The sequence below is a fragment of the Podarcis muralis genome, chromosome 4 (assembly GCF_964188315.1).
Source record: "Podarcis muralis chromosome 4, rPodMur119.hap1.1, whole genome shotgun sequence".
Lineage (NCBI taxonomy): Eukaryota > Metazoa > Chordata > Lepidosauria > Squamata > Lacertidae > Podarcis > Podarcis muralis.
Genome location: NC_135658.1, coordinates 41642785 through 41660903, shown reverse-complemented (window position 1 = coordinate 41660903; position 18119 = coordinate 41642785). Strand labels below are relative to the sequence as shown.

Below are 18119 nucleotides of genomic sequence, written 5' to 3'. Positions count from 1 at the left end.
TACATGCAAGAAAGAGAATGTAGATTCCACAATCATTTTTCACAAAAATATACTACGCAAAGGGTTTATTTAACCTTTAAAAAGAACAGCCTAAATTTGTATCCCTGCCACTCCCTTTGAAATGGTTCCATTGATCAATTCTTTTTTTCTTATCCACTGTATCTCTTCACATGTTCAATGAAAGTGTGGGGGGAGGGTGCAACATTGCAGCGGCAGGGGCCAGGGTTCAACCCACAAATGCATGTGTTCATTGAAACAACTGTTATTGTACGGAGGACTCTCTTTACATGTTGGGGACTCCCAAATTTGTGAACAGAGCCCTCTATTCACTGTTGCAGGTGCTGGGTTCTTTTTAAACCCTGTAAATGAAGGCATGTAGGTGTGTGGAGGAGAGAAGAGCCTGCCACCGGCCTGCCACATCAAAGAGCCACCCACGTGTGTCAAACATGTGAAGCACATTTGGAGATTCTCACACGATGTTCGTACCTGGCACCATGCCATCTAGTTTGATCAAAAGGATAAGCAAACCCTCTGATAACGAAAATACCACTTTTATTCATATTGACTGTCATCCTGAGAGCTGTGTGAGTATAAATATAGCTTTGTGCAAATAGTGCTCCTTTCAACTGCCCAAATATTTTAGATGTTGCTCGGGTTAATCAAACTATGTAAATCTCATAATAAATTCTTCAGACACACCCATCCTGTAATTCAAAAGAATACATGGAAACCATAACAATTGGCTAATGGGCAGCCAAAAGAACCTAAGAAGAGCCTTCTTGATCAGGCCAATGGGCCATGTTGTTCAGCATCCCGTTCTCACCGTGGCCAACCAGATGCTTGTGGGAAACCCAAAAGGAGGATCCAAGTGCAACAACACTGCCCATTTGTGATTCCCAGCAACAGGCATTCAGAGGCACACTGCCTCCATCTGTGGAGGTAGAACATGGTCATATCTCAGTTGGTCATGCAACAAAGGCCAAGGCAGGTCTAACTCAACATGTCAGTGTGGAAACTCAGAAATGATGGCATCCTCAAGTCACAAATAGCACAAGAAACATAGGCCTCTTTAATATACCCCAGAGGAAAAATTAGCAGGAATATGAGATCATTACTTGAGAAAGCACATACAGAAATAAATTCCTTTGAGCAGTGACAGAGTCATGAAAGCTTGAGGCGGGGGGATGAGCACCAATTCCTAGGGAAAATGAGAAGGCAGCTATAGCCATCAAGCCTTGCTCATGGACTTCCTGGAGACATCTGGTTGGTCACTGAGAAGCAGGATGCTAGACACTGATTTGATCCAGCAGGACTCTTATGTTCTTAAAATAGTAAGTAGCTTGACTAAAGGCCACTTAGTGTACTCCAATGCATATTTACCCAAAAAGGAGTCCTATGCGGCTTGCATGCAAATAAGTAAGTGTGAAGAAGAGTAGTGCCTTAATGAGTCTGAGATCTTAACTGCTTGCTACAGAGAAATCAGTACAGAAACACAACAAAGAACATGAGGAAGAATCTGGAGGACGAAGAAGAACTGACCTCAGCAAAATTATTATACCAAGTAGAATAGAATGGCTAAACAAGTACCAGGATGGAAATACCCTGGTTAACTCATGTCTTATAAAAAACAACAAGACACTATTAGACTAGAATAGATAACAGGAGTCTAATACTGTTACATAGGAGCAGAATTACCGGTACATACTGTTAATTCAAAATATCAGAATCCAGTTTAACAAGCTCTCTTTTTCCTCTATTATTTATAGTATTTACTGGCATTTTAATGTATACTTTAATTTCAGCAAATTTAATTAAAGACCTGTTGTCAGCATCTAATTGCACAAGGGAAGCCAAGGGGTATATTAAGGAAGAGGTAAAAGAGGTAAAAGGACAATCTGTTTTGCGGGACGCGGGTGGCGCTGTGGGTAAAAGCCTCAGCGCCTAGGGCTTGCCGATCGAAAGGTCGGCAGTTCGAATCCCCATGGCGGGGTGCGCTCCCGTTGTTCGGTCCCCGCGCCTGCCAACCTAGCAGTTCGAAAGCACCTCCGGGTGCAAGTAGATAAATAGGGACCGCTTACTAGCGGGAAGGTAAACGGTGTTTCCGTGTGCGGCTCTGGCTTGCCAGAGCAGCGATGTCACACTGGCCACGTGACCCGGAAGTGTCTCCGGACAGCGCTGGCCCCCGGCCTCTTGAGTGAGATGGGCACACGATCCTAGAGTCTGTCAAGACTGGCCCGTACGGGCAGGGGTACCTTTACCTTTTAAAGGAGGCAGAGCCCAGTAAATGTACGGTGGGGTGAAGCCACTGTGATATTGACTGTTCTAAATAAACCTTTAATTCGACAAAACACTCAGGCATGAGGAGCAGAACTCCTAGCATTCCCATCTCTACTTGTTTTGCTCACCCCCACCCCCCACCCCAGATTTCTAGGTTGGCAGAATGAAGCTGTCACTTCCACCAGCAGGTGCTGTCAGATCCAACTTCACTTCACAGCAGTTATTACATGAGATTAAGACAACAAGCTTCCCTGGGCAGACCAAATGGGCGTAATAGATGGGTTAACCTTGGATTAACCGGATAAGTGTGGGCGGGTTCACTTGAAATGACAATGCATTTTGTCATCCATTTTCTGTGAAATAGATTACTAGCACCAACACTTTCCACTGACTCTTGGGGAAAGTAGCCAGAGACCTGGGTCTAAGCCATCTCAGTAAACAAAGTACTGAGTGAAAAACAATTCACATTCTTGGTTACAATTCTTTTCCCCAGCAGCACAACACATGCCACAGGTGATCTCGGGTCATTTTTTCCACACTTCATAATAATTATGACATGGGGAACTAAATGAAGACACAAAAAATAGGCTTTTACAAAAAAAAAAGTCTTTTACAGGCTGTACCAACAAGCAGATGGCAGGTGGAAATTAATATACAATAAATTACACTCTAATAAATAGTTTCTTCTTCTTCTTCTTGGAATGATGCATTGAACACACTCTGAAAACAGGATCTCTTCTTTCTGATACACTGAATAAGATTTACCAGTGATCGCTAGGCTTGACAATACAAGCTCCAGTCAGAATCTCCCTTCCTTGCAGTGCTTCAATTACTACCAAGGCATTTGTGCCATATAACTTGATTTTTTTAAAAAAAGAAAAAGGCCACACAAGTTTGAATTCACACTTGCTCTGCCCAAAGAGCAAGAACATCCTGCTTCATTAACTGTCCCACGTTCAGAGAAATGGCTGGTTCTAAGAACTGCAGTGAAGCTTAAATGAAAGTAAAAAAAGGCCAAGGCACAGGTGTCTGCACCCATTTCTATAAAAAAAAGTATTTGATTCTTATAAGGCACTACATGGTATCTCACAGCAGTCATGCCCTTAGTTTGCGCATGCAGTGGCATGACACTCATTTACGACTCTAGGGAGCCCGCACTGTGCATTGTGTTTTACAGATATGCATGACTGTCATTGTCCTTGATGAAACTTTAGGTCAGGGATGGGGGACTTCTGACCCACCTGGTGTTGTGCAGTGACACCTCCTATCACCCTGGACCATTTGCCATGCTGGGTGAGGCGGGTGGATACTTCAATCCAACAACACTGGGGGGGGGGCACAGTTTCCCCATGCTTGTTCTCCATATAATGCGAAAAAGAAACTTGGCTGAGAAAGCTGTGTCCCTGTGCTGGGGATGGTGGCTGCCCTGGCCTGTACACGGGCACAAGAAGAACAGGATAATTTTAAAATATGAATCAATCAATGGTAAGATATCTCTGAACTCTATGGCTATGAAGTACAGAACAATCTCTCCAGTTCCCTAGTCTAAACCAGCCTTTGACTTAATGGATTATCTGTCCTACATGCCAGCTTTCCAAGGAACACCAGGCAGCCAGGTAATTATTTTGTCTGCTGCTGACTGCTTCACACACATGCATAGCTTTAACCTCCATTCTGAGAGGTTGCAGGAGGGATGGAGAAAATTCATTCAACCCTGCTACTTCTCTGTGTTTTGCCTATCTATCTGTTATATTCTCGACCAGGCTCAAGAGGCACTAGTATTTCACTACAAACCAGTTCACCACCAGCCCATCATTTCAAGCTTCCATCTAACTGTTAGAAGGAACATTTGCAAGTGTTGGCTTCTTTCCCCTTCTGCCTCAACATAGAACCCTATTACCGGTAGTTCCATTAAATGCCTGAAACAGAAACAGGTCATGATCAACTTTCTGGATTTTCCCTACAGCCTTTAATGCACTTGAAGATTCCCTCTTCTCCTATAATCTGCTGATTCACGTGTACTTGTGATCTTTTCATTTTAATAGATTTTAAAGTAAACATGTGCCATAGTAAGGAAAGAGGGAAAAACAAACCCACAACCCAAAATACAAATTACTTAGAAATATAAATTTGAAAAATCAAGTACCGATGACTAAAAGACCAAAACTGTAATAATGCAATTAATACTTTGACAATGTTTTTGCAAGTACAAAACATAATTATCTAGAATTATGCATTGTTATAGCTATCTTCCAGAGGGGTTAACATCTTAGTCTGTTGCTGCATATACTTTTGATGAAGAGGGTGCTAGTCTATGAAAGCTTATGCTGTGATTATATGCATCTTTCTGCTACAAACATTTTAACTTCATTTAGGAGGTGGCTGGCTTATACTGTTGGCTGACCCATTTAAATCCAATTGAAGAAGAAAGCATGCCTGTCTGCGTACATCCCATTAATTAACTGGGCAGACTTTTCATACTATTTAGAGGCACTATCTATATTATCACTGACCTGTTTTCTGCAATGACAGTATGGATGTGATCAAATCAAAGTGGATTAGAACAACTCCAACTATTCCTCGAAACTCAACAGATCTTAAATAATCAAAACAAAGGGAAATTATAGTCCCGTACAATCCAAGCAATTTTATTGCAGGGGTGCAGAGAGCAAACTCTGAAAGGTTGCAGGGGCCAGAAGCAAAATTGGCTGAGGCTGTGGTGATATTCTCCCCTTAAAACTAGCATGCAGGTTGTGTGGGAATTTGTTAGAATTCCTGGAATAATTATTTTAAACACAGATGTCTCTCATTAAGGCCTCAAGGCCAGTGTCGAACGGTAATCAGACACGTGATGGGAGCAGGTGCTAATTCCTTTGGGAGGAAAGGGTGAAGGCCCATAGCCAGTGTTCCCTTAAAACCTGGGGCAAGCATAAGCAGTTCTCCCTTCATGGAAGGTCAGCGCTTGTTCAGACCTAGAAGGTACAGTGGTACCTCGAGTTACAAACACTTCAGGTTACAAACTCTGCTAACCTGAAAGAGTTACCTCGAGTTGAGAACTTTGCCCCAGGATGAGAATGGAAATTGTGTGCCAGCGGCACAGTGGCAGCAAGAGGCCCCATTAGTGAAAGCCAGCCTCTAGTTAAGAACAGCTTCAGGTTAAGAACGGACCTCCAGAACGAATTAAGTTTGTAACTAGAGGTACCACTGTATTTTGCTTTGCCGCTCAGCCTGCTAAGATTTATTTGCATGTGTTTCTGTCAGCTAGCTAGATAAGATAGTTATATTATTATTTTTTGCCTCTAAGCAGTCTTAACCTGTGTAATTGTTTGAAGCTTTTCATTTTTACAGAGTTTGGCTTTTAAAAAAACTTTATTGTGTGCTTTTATGGGAATTGGCCTTGCTTGAGTTTCTGAACCTTCCATTCTTGACTACACTTTTCAAAGTGGTCATTCGTCACAGAGACAACCCTTTGTATAGTATGCTACATTCCAACCATGCAAAAATCAAAGGTTTCCACAACCTCTCTCTCTCTGTCTCCCCATCCAGGCAGAGCAAGAACACATTCCAGCCAGCTAAACGCACACAAGGAGGGTGGACAGCAGAGCAAGTGAGGGGTGTGACCTAGAGAGAGTCCTTGGAGCTGGACAGAGTCCTCACATTTGCCCCCACTCTGGAGGTTCCTCACCCATTTTATTGTCTAGTATCTTCCAGCATAATTTTTATATTGACTGCACCTTCTTAAGGTGCCATTTCAGTGGTACTCCAATTCTTTTCCAGGTGTTTTGAAGAATAAAACTGGCTTGAACTAAGTCAGCCTGATGATCCACTTAGCGTTATATTGTAAACTCAACTCTTCAGTTCCTTGAAGAGCCTTTAAAAGATACAGTATATAAACTCCTAGGAGTAGCAGCTACAGTGGTACCTTGGGTTACAGACGCTTCAGGTTACAAACTCCGCTAACCCAGAAACAGTACCTCGGGTTAAGAAATTTGCTTCAGGATGAGAACAGAAATCTCACAGCGGCAGCGGGAGGCCCCATTAGCTAAAGTGGTACCTCAGGTTAAGAACAGTTTCAGGTTAAGAACGGACCTCCAGAACGAATTAAGTTCTTAACCCGAGGTACCACTGTATTTACAACATAGTAGACCCTGGGCTGACTAGCTATCTGTAGAGATTCAATTCTGGAGCAAAAGTATTTAAAATGTTAAGTTCTGAAATATATTTTTTTTAAGACATACAGTGCAGTATTGTGCATCTTTACTCAAAAATATGTCCCAATGTTTCAGATGGTCCAACTCAGGCTTCCTCAACCTTGGCCCTCCACATGTTTTTGGCCTACAACTCCCATGATCCCTAGCTAGCAGGACCAGTGGTCAGGGATGATGGGAACTGTAGTCTCAAAACATCTGGAGGGCCGAGGTTGAGGAATTCTGGTCCAACTCCATACTCCTAGTTTAGGAACTCAGCATTCATATCACATGATGATGATGATGATGATGATACCATTTCAGCAACATAAATCACTACACCCCTGCAATGTGCACAGATCAGATCTTTCTGACATTTTTACTTTCCATACTCCCACACTGGGAGAAATAGAAAATTTTGCCCCATTGATTTCAGGGGGACCTAACTGCAAATCGTAGCAGCATAAATCCTATGCATGGCTGCTCAAGATAATAAACCGCAAAAAGAATTCTGGCACCTTAAACACCAATACATTTATGATGCTTTCACTGACCACAGTCCACTTCATCAGATGCACCGCTAATCTTTATGGCACCCAGTGGAGACTGGTCCATTGGGTGGACCCTGCCCCACCAACCTGAGTTTTCCCTTAGACACCTCCACCTGCCTGCCTGATTACTTAACACCCTACCCAGTGAGTGGCAGCATTGCCTATCGGCTTCCTCCCCTCCTTTGGCTCTGGCTGCAGCTACTTTGGCCTTTCAGCCTTCTGCCCACTAAGCACCACTAATGGTACCACAAGACAACCTGAATTCATAACAGAGTTTGGAGCACCTGAGAAACAGTATGCAGAGTTCCAGATTTAGTACCTTGAAAAACACCATTGGAATTCCATTAAACTGGGCTTCTTCAGGAGGAAAGGAGGAATAGATAGATAGATAGATAGAGACAGTGGTACCTCGCAAGACGAATGCCTCGCAAGACAAAAAACTCGCAAGACGAAAGGGTTTTTTGTTTTTTGAGCTGCTTCGCAAGACGATTTTCCCTATGGGCTTGCTTCGCAAGACGGAAACGTCTTGCAAGTTTGTTTTCTTTTTCTTAACACCGTTAATACAGTTGCGACTTGACTTCGAGGAGCAACTCATAGAACGCGGTGTGGTAGCCTTTTTTGAGGTTTTTAAAGACTTTGGTGATTTTTGAAGCTTTTCCAAAACTTTCCCGACACCGTGTTTCGCAAGACGGAAAAAATCGCAAGACGACAAAACTCGCGGAACGAATTAATTTCGTCTTGCGAGGCACCACTGTAGATAGATGATAGATAGATATAGAGGATAGATAGAAAGATAGATAGCTGATAGCATTGCTGATTTATAGAGCTCTCTCACAATATTTCTCTCTCTCTTTTATATTTCTGCCTTTCTGGCACATTGTACTGGTAAACAGCAAGATCCCTTTGTTTTTGCACTTCAAAATAGCAAGAGAGCTATTTTCAGACTGCTTACTGGTTTCAGACCACATTTCAGACTCCTTCTGGGTTCTTGGAAAGCCACCATTTCTCCCACTCTGCAAATGTATAAAGCATCTGCCCACATGGAACAGCCATGCTGTGTGTTTACACAGCACACTGTGTACTTACATGAAGTGCCTTCATACAGTGCATACATGGTGTGGAAGCAGCCCATCCTGTGGGCTTCTTCCATGTCATATGTTCCCAGAGGGACACACAACACAAAGGCAACACACTGGGTAATGTGTAAACAGCACAACCCTTAAACTGTGATTGAACTTCCTCTTAAATACTTGCATCCTATTAATGAAAAAAATAATAATTCCAAAGACAACAGCACCAAAAGGATGCAAACCAAAATATGATGTTTTAACGGATTTAAAAAACAACTACTGGCCTTCTGCTTGAGAAAGATCCAAAGTTACTACTGTAGGGGGGAAATTATGAAGTCCTAACATAACTTTTAATTACACAATTCATTTAAATAATGTCAAAAAATGCATGTCCAAACACATACAGCTCTTCCTAAGCAAAATCCATTTTCTTTTCTTTATAAAATACACACCACTGTCCACTTCTGCTGTGTCACTCTAAACTTAAGTAAAGAACATGTGCTAGAAATATTAACAATTAAGGCACACAAATAGAAATTGAATTTTGTTTTGCTTTGAATGTGGCATATGTTGTTAATTTTTATCTGTTTGACCCATTTTCTAGCCCGGATAACACCAATGAAAACAACATGTTGCTTCATTCCTTAGGAATTTATTAATGTCTGAATAGAACACGTTTGCTAGATTATGCTGATAAACAGAAAATACACAGAAGTTTAGCTGCTAAACCATTAATGGAAGCTACCCAATTTGCTTCTTTTTGTCTGATGCATCAATGTCCCAGTTCACAGCCTGCTATGAATTAATGAAATCACTGTGCATAAAAAGGTGCAAAATGGCTATAAATATTAAAGTCTCTTTCAGATTTTCCTGTCAGCATTCATATATACAAACAGGGAACAGACAATGATCAATGAAGAACATCTGATAATTGGAAAGCAGAACTGATAAACATTTCCAAAACAATAAGCATATTATTGATTATCTTTGTTAGCATATTTAGTCCCATGCCTTGTGACAAGTCTCACAGTATTACAGAGGTTAAGCTGTACAGAAGAAGAAATGCCTGCTTAATTTATGGTAAATGTCAGCCAAGAGCTATCTTGATTCTCTAGAGACTAGTAATATAATCAAAATCCTCACACACATACCTGCAAGGAAAGTGAAAGAAGATATTAAATGGATATGGGGAGAGGGATGGTGTGTGTCGTTTAATCTATATATCTATTTGAAATGTAGGGTATCAGCACATGGACTTGGAAGGCAACAAACAGTGGGGTCAAGCAGGGAAGACAGTCAGTGTGGAGGGGGGAGTCAGGATCCCCTCCCACCGCTTCATTCAAACCCCCTGGAATCTCCCAGCAGCAAAGAGCTGTGAGTAGGGGCTCACCGTCGTCTATTAGAACAGGGAAGCAGGAGGGAGGGAGTGGACTCAGATGATACACATCCAATTTCAACGTCAGCCATACTTCTTTCCAGTTTGCCCCTTTGCAAACCAGAAGAATTGTAAGAGGGGGAGAATTTTAACAATTGGCACACTAATCACAAGCCCCCGAGAACATCTACGGGTCCCCCACTTATGTATGCATACAACATCTCTCATTGTTGGCAGGGTTGGTGGGTTACAGAGTGCTCAAGAGCAAGACACTCTCAGTGCCCTCCACACACAATGAACAACAGTTGATTCTGTTTAATCTCGGATAATCCCTATATAATAATCCTAATTTGAATTTCATTTTTAAAGGATATTAATGAATTATTACTATTAAACATAATAAAGAGGGACTACCTTGGCTTGGACTGTGAGGCATTTTTGCCCACATACATTTTCAAAACAAAAGGGGAACTTTTTTTGTTGGGGGAGGGATTCACGTTCCTTGAAAAACAAGGTTTTTTCCTCCTTGGAATTCTGAGTATCGCCAGCCAATCGGGAATTGCATAAGAAATGTTATGAGTTACATGGCACTGTGACATATTTATGTCACTGAGTGCATAGCTTCGCCTTCATTCTAAATTAGAGAGAGGACAATAACTCTATAGCTGAAGTATCTGGGCTGCACACTTTGTCCATTTTGGTATGTGGAAGGGAGCAAACATTCTTGTTGATAAGGCAACTGGGCTGGCAGGACCAAACTGTTGACTCAATTGTCTTAGCAACAGAAACCATTCGCAAGTAGGATTGAATTCTTTTAAGACCCTCCCAGCCCAAACCAGAGGGTGGTTTCTGGGAACAAGGCAATATTCACAAAGACAGGCCCTTAATTTTGATTCAACCATATACGTACTAGCCAAGAGCAAGAACGTATTTCTTTTCATACAATTTTTCTAATCACCTTTCAGGAAAGTGAAATGAGACTAAACTTCATATAAATGAAGGTTATTTTTCTACTCTCATTACCAGATACCGACATTTTTAGATTACTGTTCATGGTTAAAAAGTATATTTTTAAACGTTGCAATCTGGGGGCATCTTGTACTAATTCAGAATGCTTGAAGGACGTTGATGCATTTGTTTCAGTGTAATTTAAAACACAAGAACGCAAAGCTGCTTTCTGCAGTCAGTTTTTCGAAAACAATGGCATTAAATGCAGGTGGCTGTGACAGCTATGCTGGCAAACTTGCGTGTCTTCAAAGAACACAGGGTGGAAAACAAGTCCTAATAGCGATGGTGGCAGCAGTTGTTGTGGGCATGTTGTTGTTTACTGTTATTGGACTTGCCTACATAAGCTACAGGTGGCATGTATGGCTTTCCTGTGTATCTTGTGTTACAAAGGAATTGAGTTGGAAACTACTAACTCATCACACCATTTAGAAGAGCTCAGCTACCAGGCGACTCAAAAAGTATGTGGACCCTAGCAACTTGCTATGATAATGAAAACTGCCATGTGTTCTATCAACACCAAGAAATTTAAATCACTGAGAACATAAGAGCCTGGCTGGATAAGGCCCAAAGGGCCCACCTAGTCCAGCATATTGTTTTCACAGTGATCAACCAGATCCCTATGGGAAGCCAGCAAACAGGACCTGAGTACAACAGCACTCTCCCCACTTGTGATGCCCAGTGACGGGTATTCAGAGGCATACCGCCTCCACCAGTGGAGCTAGTCGGACTTACCAATGAATGAAGGTCTATTATAGGCCTATGCATCGTTTATGCAAACAATGCTATATGTAGATGTGTTTTCAATCAACAAACAGACGGATTCTGCTTAACACCTTGATAGAGAAAATTAAAAATCCTTACAAGATTTTCCCCTGTGATGGATAACCATATAGGATTATCAAGTTCATGCGCCGCCTGAAACTGGACTGGTGAAATGGATGCTCAAATCATTCATCATAGCCATGCATTTCAACATTGCATAGTTTTCAGTCCTTAATTTGCTTTCTCTTTTGATCAGAAACTGTTTATATGTTTCCAAAGTTACCTGTGCTGCACCTTGCTCCAAAGCAGCTTTTATCTCAAAATGAACTAAAAAAAAATAAATCACCAAACTTCATGCACAGAGATAAATGGATATAGTCTTGTTGGTGTATCACCTTTCCCTTGGCTCCTACCTGTTTAGCTTTTAACCAGTGGACTGTTTCCAAGGCCTTATTTTTAATGGTCTTTCATCTTTATGGCCACGTTCGAAAAAGAAAAAATGGCTAGTATTTCCCTATACTAATATATTCATTGGTAATAATTGACAATAAATTGGACTGGTTAGAAGTAAGAATGGTGTTAATACTTAGACCAATTTAAAGTGTGCCTAGGAGTAAAGTGCAAAAATTTTACTAGATGGTCTCTGACCACTGAAACATTTCTGATGGAACATACCTTTAAAACAAAAAGCTATCTTCTTGAGGTCCAAATAGCAATATTACCAAATTGCTTTGATGACGAGTGTGCCGAATATATTGATAAGCCATCTGCTAGTAAATATATTGGCTAGTAATTGATGTACCATGAAACCCAGTAGTTATTAAGAATTGAATATATATATTTTAGCAGCATGGGGTCTACAAAAATACATGTTTATGGAAGTCGAATTCCATTTTGTTATTTAATGTAGATGACAGTTATATGCTGACAAAAATCATTCATTTTGTATTATTTATTGGGAGACGTGCCCTTGTAGCTATATTTCTTTTTCAGTCAAGGACTATCGGACATGAACCCTAGACTAAATGGATGTTATGATATTAATGCTACCGTTCTAGAAACCGTTTTCTCTTGAAAGTTATGTTTATATTAATACGTTTATATAAATAATAATTTAAATAAATAATATTTAAATAATAGTGCATTTAAATAAATAATAATAGTGAAACTAGAAAAGACTGAAGAAAATAACTTCTTGTATTCCGGATATTTGTAGTTTATTTCCCTCCAATGTCCATACACATGATGGGTATCCTCTATTCCTGTGCAGGTAATGTGCCCACATGGCAGGAGTCAGGAGATCCCCAAAGCGTTCAAAGCTTTCCTCCTTTCAGCATGCCCATATGTGTGTGTGTAAGCAGAATGACAAGCTACTTTTAAGGAATAAGAGGCCTGTATGATATCCAGTCTTCCCAATCCATTCAGCTGAGTTGCCTTAGCACAGAAGTTCACATAACTTGACTGAATGGATCGAGAGAGAGCTGGATGGAAATATGGAGTGTGTCTGTGCACAGACCTCCCCCCCCCCCCAACTCCTCTTTCAGGGGGGCACTTTTGGCAAAGATAAAAACATAGCTCTCTTAAGCTATTTGTGGAAGCTGCTGTATCCAATCAGGGAAGATACTTTAAACAAAATTGCACAGCTGTAATATTGTATTAGCTCTGTGTGTGAGTGTGTGTATAAATACAAATTAAAATAGATAAAGATCTAGCTTAGGAATAACTTCTATCTAGAGCCCGGTGAATTTGCTCCATTTCCCTCCAAAGCCTTCTGAATGCTCTGGGTCCTTCATGGCTCTCTATACCAAATATCTCAATCGCATTATACCATATAGGAATGCCATTAGGAATGCAATCAGCTCCCACATAAAGCTGAGTGGGTTCAACCAGTTCACTTTTGATTATTTTATCAATATTTGAAGTATACGTAAGGAGAAAGAAAAGAATTTACAAAGTAGGTGTTGTGCCGTAGCCTAATATGGGTCTCCTAATATGTGCTATTTCATAGCTAATAGCTATTAAAATATTTCACACACAAATTAAGCATCAGACTAGGCTTAGTGTAACTAAAGTCCTTATTATGCTATTAATTGTATAGAGGTATTGAAAGGCGGCCAATTAATGCAAGTTTTATCACAAAATCTAGTAGAACCTTCCAGTGCTAAACTTAGAATTACCTTTAATATTTCCAACTTATTTTACATTTTACTTTTGCTGGGAATTTATCTTGAGCAGAAAAGCAGAAGAATAAACAGCTTTGGGTGCTTTCTTTGAAAGAAAGTTTCTAACTATCACTCAGAAAACCATAGAAGTATAACTGAAGCAAACTAACATTTTGGAAACTGATATTGAAACACAAACCAAAGTTTACAGATTTCTTTTAACACAGAATTAGGACATACATCTGTGCTCATTTGTATGGCTTGTGTATGCTTGTTTATTCAGACGTGCAAGTCCCACTGTGATCAATGACACTTACGCTCAGGTTAAGAGCACACAAGATTGCAGTCACAGAGGTGCTAAATATGTGAAATGTTTGCTGGATTTCCATCCCTGACATAGAAACAGTTGAGTAAGATGAAAGCATACAGCATGGTTTCAATCTTACTTACTCAGAAGCAAGCCCCACTATGTTAAGGACAAAGTAAATGTGCATAGCATCTTAGTCCAATCATAGAAGCATATATTCTGCTATATTCAAACACGCCATTGCTGCTTCCTTATTTGCCTCCAATGTCTGAATCAATTCAGAGTTTGACCGTTGCCAGCTTCTTTTGTAAAAGAACTCCACCACCATGGGAGCAATATATGCTTCTTTAGCAGTCCTAACAACTTAGAATCTGATAGCTCCTCCCTTAACCAAGTTTCAAGAACGGCAGCAATGGTTCTCATCCAGGGGATAATTGGGATGCTTTGTGGTCTGGCCATCACGAGGAACAGAACTCTCCTACGGATGATTGCAGGGGCAAAGGAGGAACTAGCAGGTGGTCAGTAATTCCAGAGATACTCTTTCCTGCCCACCTCTGCATGCAGACGCCAACAGGCCACAGTGTAGTTTACACCTCCAGATATGCTTCGTTATCTTTTATGCCACCCGTGCTCCTCACCAGCCCACAAAGCGCCAATATATATTGTACTTTTAAAACTAATTATGGGGCTGCAGTTTTCCCACTAGAGCATAGCTAGCTGTAACTAAGAGGGTGCACATACGGCAGAAGCTCAAACAGAGACTCCCCTCCTGGTACAAGGGGAGCATCATATTCAACAGTGGCGTCATCTTGCCTCCATTTAGAACGGAGTTTCAAAGGAGTTTCCTACCAAAATATGAAAAGCTAGCCTTACCTGTAATTGGGGTCCATGCCTGCAGGATGGCGGCAAGAAGGATTCCTTTACACTTCATCTTGCTCCCCCCCCCAAGGTCGCAGGGCAGGGGGGAGGCTGGAGGCTACAATTTAGCAGATAGTGGAAAAGAAAAGGCACCTTCACTGGCTTTGTTCTTCTCCCTGCCTCCACAGGAAGTGCAAAGCTCATAAGATCTTTCGGAGTCCACATGCTGGCAAGCTAGTTGAAACACACACCTCCTTTTGCTCCACAAACAGAAAGCTTGAGAGTTTTTAGAACTTTGTTAGGGTTTTTTTTTTCTTTTTTAGCATGAGGTGTGTTTTTTTAGAAAAGCAGCTGACAGCAGCTCAACAGGTAAAGACATCTCATTAAAAACATTAATTTACTCACTTTACAAGAGGATTTGTATAGATGCTGTGTCTGCTTTTAAAAATGGGTGAAGGTGTTGACTATGTTCCTGGGTATAGGAACAAAGGAAGCTGCCTTGTACCAAGTCAGACTCACTGGTCCATCAACCTCAGGTCTATCTACACCAACTGGTAGTAGCCTTCCTGGATTCCAGACAGGGGACTCTCCCAACCCTACCTTGAGATGCTGGGGATTAAACCTAGGACATGCTTTAATTAAGATGCTCTGTCCCTGAGCTATCATCCTTCCCCCACTGCAATTCCCCATTGAGAAAAGGCTAGCACAGGTGGGTTTTTTAAAAATAGTTACCAGACTTTCATGCCCAAACTAATAATCAAATCCAGATGGGACTGCAGTCGTTTGCAGCTACCATCAAAGGGAAGGAGGGTGTTGAGCCTCAGGGTTCCTGGAAGACATGCTGTTCCTCATCTCCCATCATATAAACATAGGAAGTTGCTGTATACAGAGTCAGATCGTTGGTCCATCTAGCTCAGCGTTGTCTACACAGACTCGCAGTGGGTTCTCCAGAGTGAAGCTGGTGAACAAATGCACAGGAGCAGCTGCTCTCTTATTATTGCTGATGTCGCCACACACTTAGTAGATGGTAGATCAGCAGGCAGCAATGGTGAACAGGTGTGGCAGCAGGGGCAACAGGCACACAGCAGTGGGATTCCAGGCCTCAGCAGGGGCCCAACCATGCAACCTCTGACCTTGCCTCCAGGATCCCCAGACCTCACCACTGATTCTTTGCAATAGTTCTTTGCAATAGAAATAAAATAATTATTTGCAATAGGACAGGATCACACTTCAAAACGACCTTGACAGATTAGAGAACTGGGCCAAAACAAACAAGATGAACTTTAACAGGGAGAAATGTAAAGTATTGCACTTGGGCAAAAAAAATGAGGGGCACAAATACAAGATGGGTGACACCTGGCTTGAGAGCAGTACATGTGAAAAGGATCTAGGAGTCTTGGTTGACCACAAACTTGACATGAGCCAACAGTGTGACGCGGCAGCTAAAAAAGCCAATGCAATCCTGGGCTGCAACAATAGGAGTATAGCATCTAGATCAAGGGAAGTAATAGTGCCACTGTATTCTGCTCTGGTCAGACCTCACCTGGAGTACTGTGTCCAGTTCTGGGCACCACAGTTCAAGGAGGACACTGACAAACTGGAATGTGTCCAGAGGAGGGCAACCAAAATGGTCAAAGGCCTGGAAACGATGCCTTATGAGGAACGGCTAAGGGAGCTGGGCATGTTTAGCCTGGAGAAGAGGAGGTTAAGGGGTGATATGATAGCCATGTTCAAATATATAAAAGGATGTCATATAGAGGAGGGAGAAAGGTTGTTTTCTGCTGCTCCAGAGAAGCGGACACAGAGCAATGGATCCAAACTACAAGAAAGAAGATTCCACCTAAACATTAGGAAGAACTTCCTGACAGTAAGAGCTGTTCGACAGTGGAATTTGCTGCCAAAGAGTGTGGTGGAGTCTCCTTCTTTGGAGGTCTTTAAGCAGAGGCTTGACAACCATATGTCAGGAGTGCTCTGATGGTGTTTCCTGCTTGGCAGGGGGTTGGACTCGATGGCCCTTGTGGTCTCTTCCAACTCTATGATTCTATGATTCTAGTTGTTCAGTGCAAGCCTATTCCTATTTACTCAGAAGTCAGTCCTATGCATGTTTAGGGTTTCATTCCAAATGGAACAAAGAGGTTGTGTGAACTGGTTCAGTTGCTTGAATCTAGTTAGTTCCTACCTGAAGTCACATCACTGCCTTACCACAAACTTGTTATTAATAGTAGAAACTATAACGCAGCTCTTGTCTTCAGTACTCAAATTCCTCTCCATGGAATTCTAACAAAAGCCCTGCAAGGGACTATTATCCTGGGAATTCAGATAGGAGGCTGGGGCTAGAATATATTGGTTTGGTTCAGTTCATGAGATTTCAACCAGGGATCTCCAGCATATAGCTTATATTCTTAACCAATGTACAATGCCAATTTAGGTGCTGTGCTAAATTAGACTAGCTGTGTGCTTTGTGCAGCTGTTAATAGGGAGGAAGAGACACACACAACCAATCAGTTATGCTAATTCGCCTGAATATACATAACTTAGAAGTTCCCCTTGATCAGCAGTACTGGAGAACAACAGTAGCCTCAGATGACGAGCCTCAGAGCGGTCAGGAAGCAGCTATGCTTGATTTTCTGAGAATATATTTCTGTCTATAGGCTTACCCAATGCAAAACCCAATGCACTTTCAAGATATTTTTAAGTGAGGTGTAGATAGTGGGCACGTTCAAACCTGCAGTTCAGTGCCCTTCGGCTCACCAATTTCAAATTATTTAGCACACAGAGCTCTGGTTTGGACTATGGGCAAAGCCCTCATGGTAGATTCTGTGCCCTTCATAACTTTGAAAACAGGCACTACTTCTACAAGATGCAGGGGAAATGCATATTGGTAAAATAAAATAAAAATCAGGATTTTACAACAAGCTAGACTTAAACCAGGGCTAGCCCTACCATGCAAAAGGAGTGGGGCAGGAGTGGGGGAAATAACAGCAAACTGTCCTGGGCCAACACTGACTTGCATTGGCCAGAACTGCTCACCCAACCCCCATCACTTTACTTTGGTTTTGTAGTTCAGCATCTACTCTATGTAATGCTTTTCTAAAATGTGCATGCATTTAAATTAATTAACATGTGCAAATAATGTTACCACCTCTTGTGGGGGCGGTGGGGGAAGCTGTCATTGCTCATTTGCATGGAAATTCATTTAAATATATGTACATTTTAAATTGTCCCTAGCAAAGCATCAGCACCAGATTTGGGGGGGGGGGGCGACAATTCCTCATCACAGAGAAAACAGGCTGGCATTACCTGCCCAATTTGAACGCCTCTAGTAAATGAACAAAGGCAAAATGTCCTTCCTAAGGAGACTGCATCTGCTCCTTGAAAAGTCCATTTGTCCCACAATTGCAATTTCTACCATCACAGTATCTTTGTAAGCGCTTGCCTGCCTATTTCCTTTCTCCTACTAATTCCTCTTCAAACAAATGTTCCTTCCCTTTTACATTATGGCCAGCTTGATTCCAGGTTTATGGTGTTGCGTAATTTGCCCTTGTTTATTAAAGATAACTCT

The 18119-nt window shown here is 41.6% G+C and overlaps 1 protein-coding gene across 1 annotated transcript in view; it reads right to left on the bottom strand.

Annotated features, from left to right (window-relative positions):
* CD247 (CD247 molecule) overlaps positions 1–14752 on the bottom strand; it is a 44379-nt gene extending 29627 nt beyond the window's left edge. Inside the window, exon 1 of the mRNA XM_028726844.2 lies at positions 14573–14752. Coding sequence (XP_028582677.1) covers positions 14573–14630 — 58 coding nt within the window. The 5' untranslated portion in view covers positions 14631–14752. The remainder of the gene's footprint in view (positions 1–14572) is intronic.
* Between the last annotated feature and the right edge of the window lie 3367 nt (positions 14753–18119).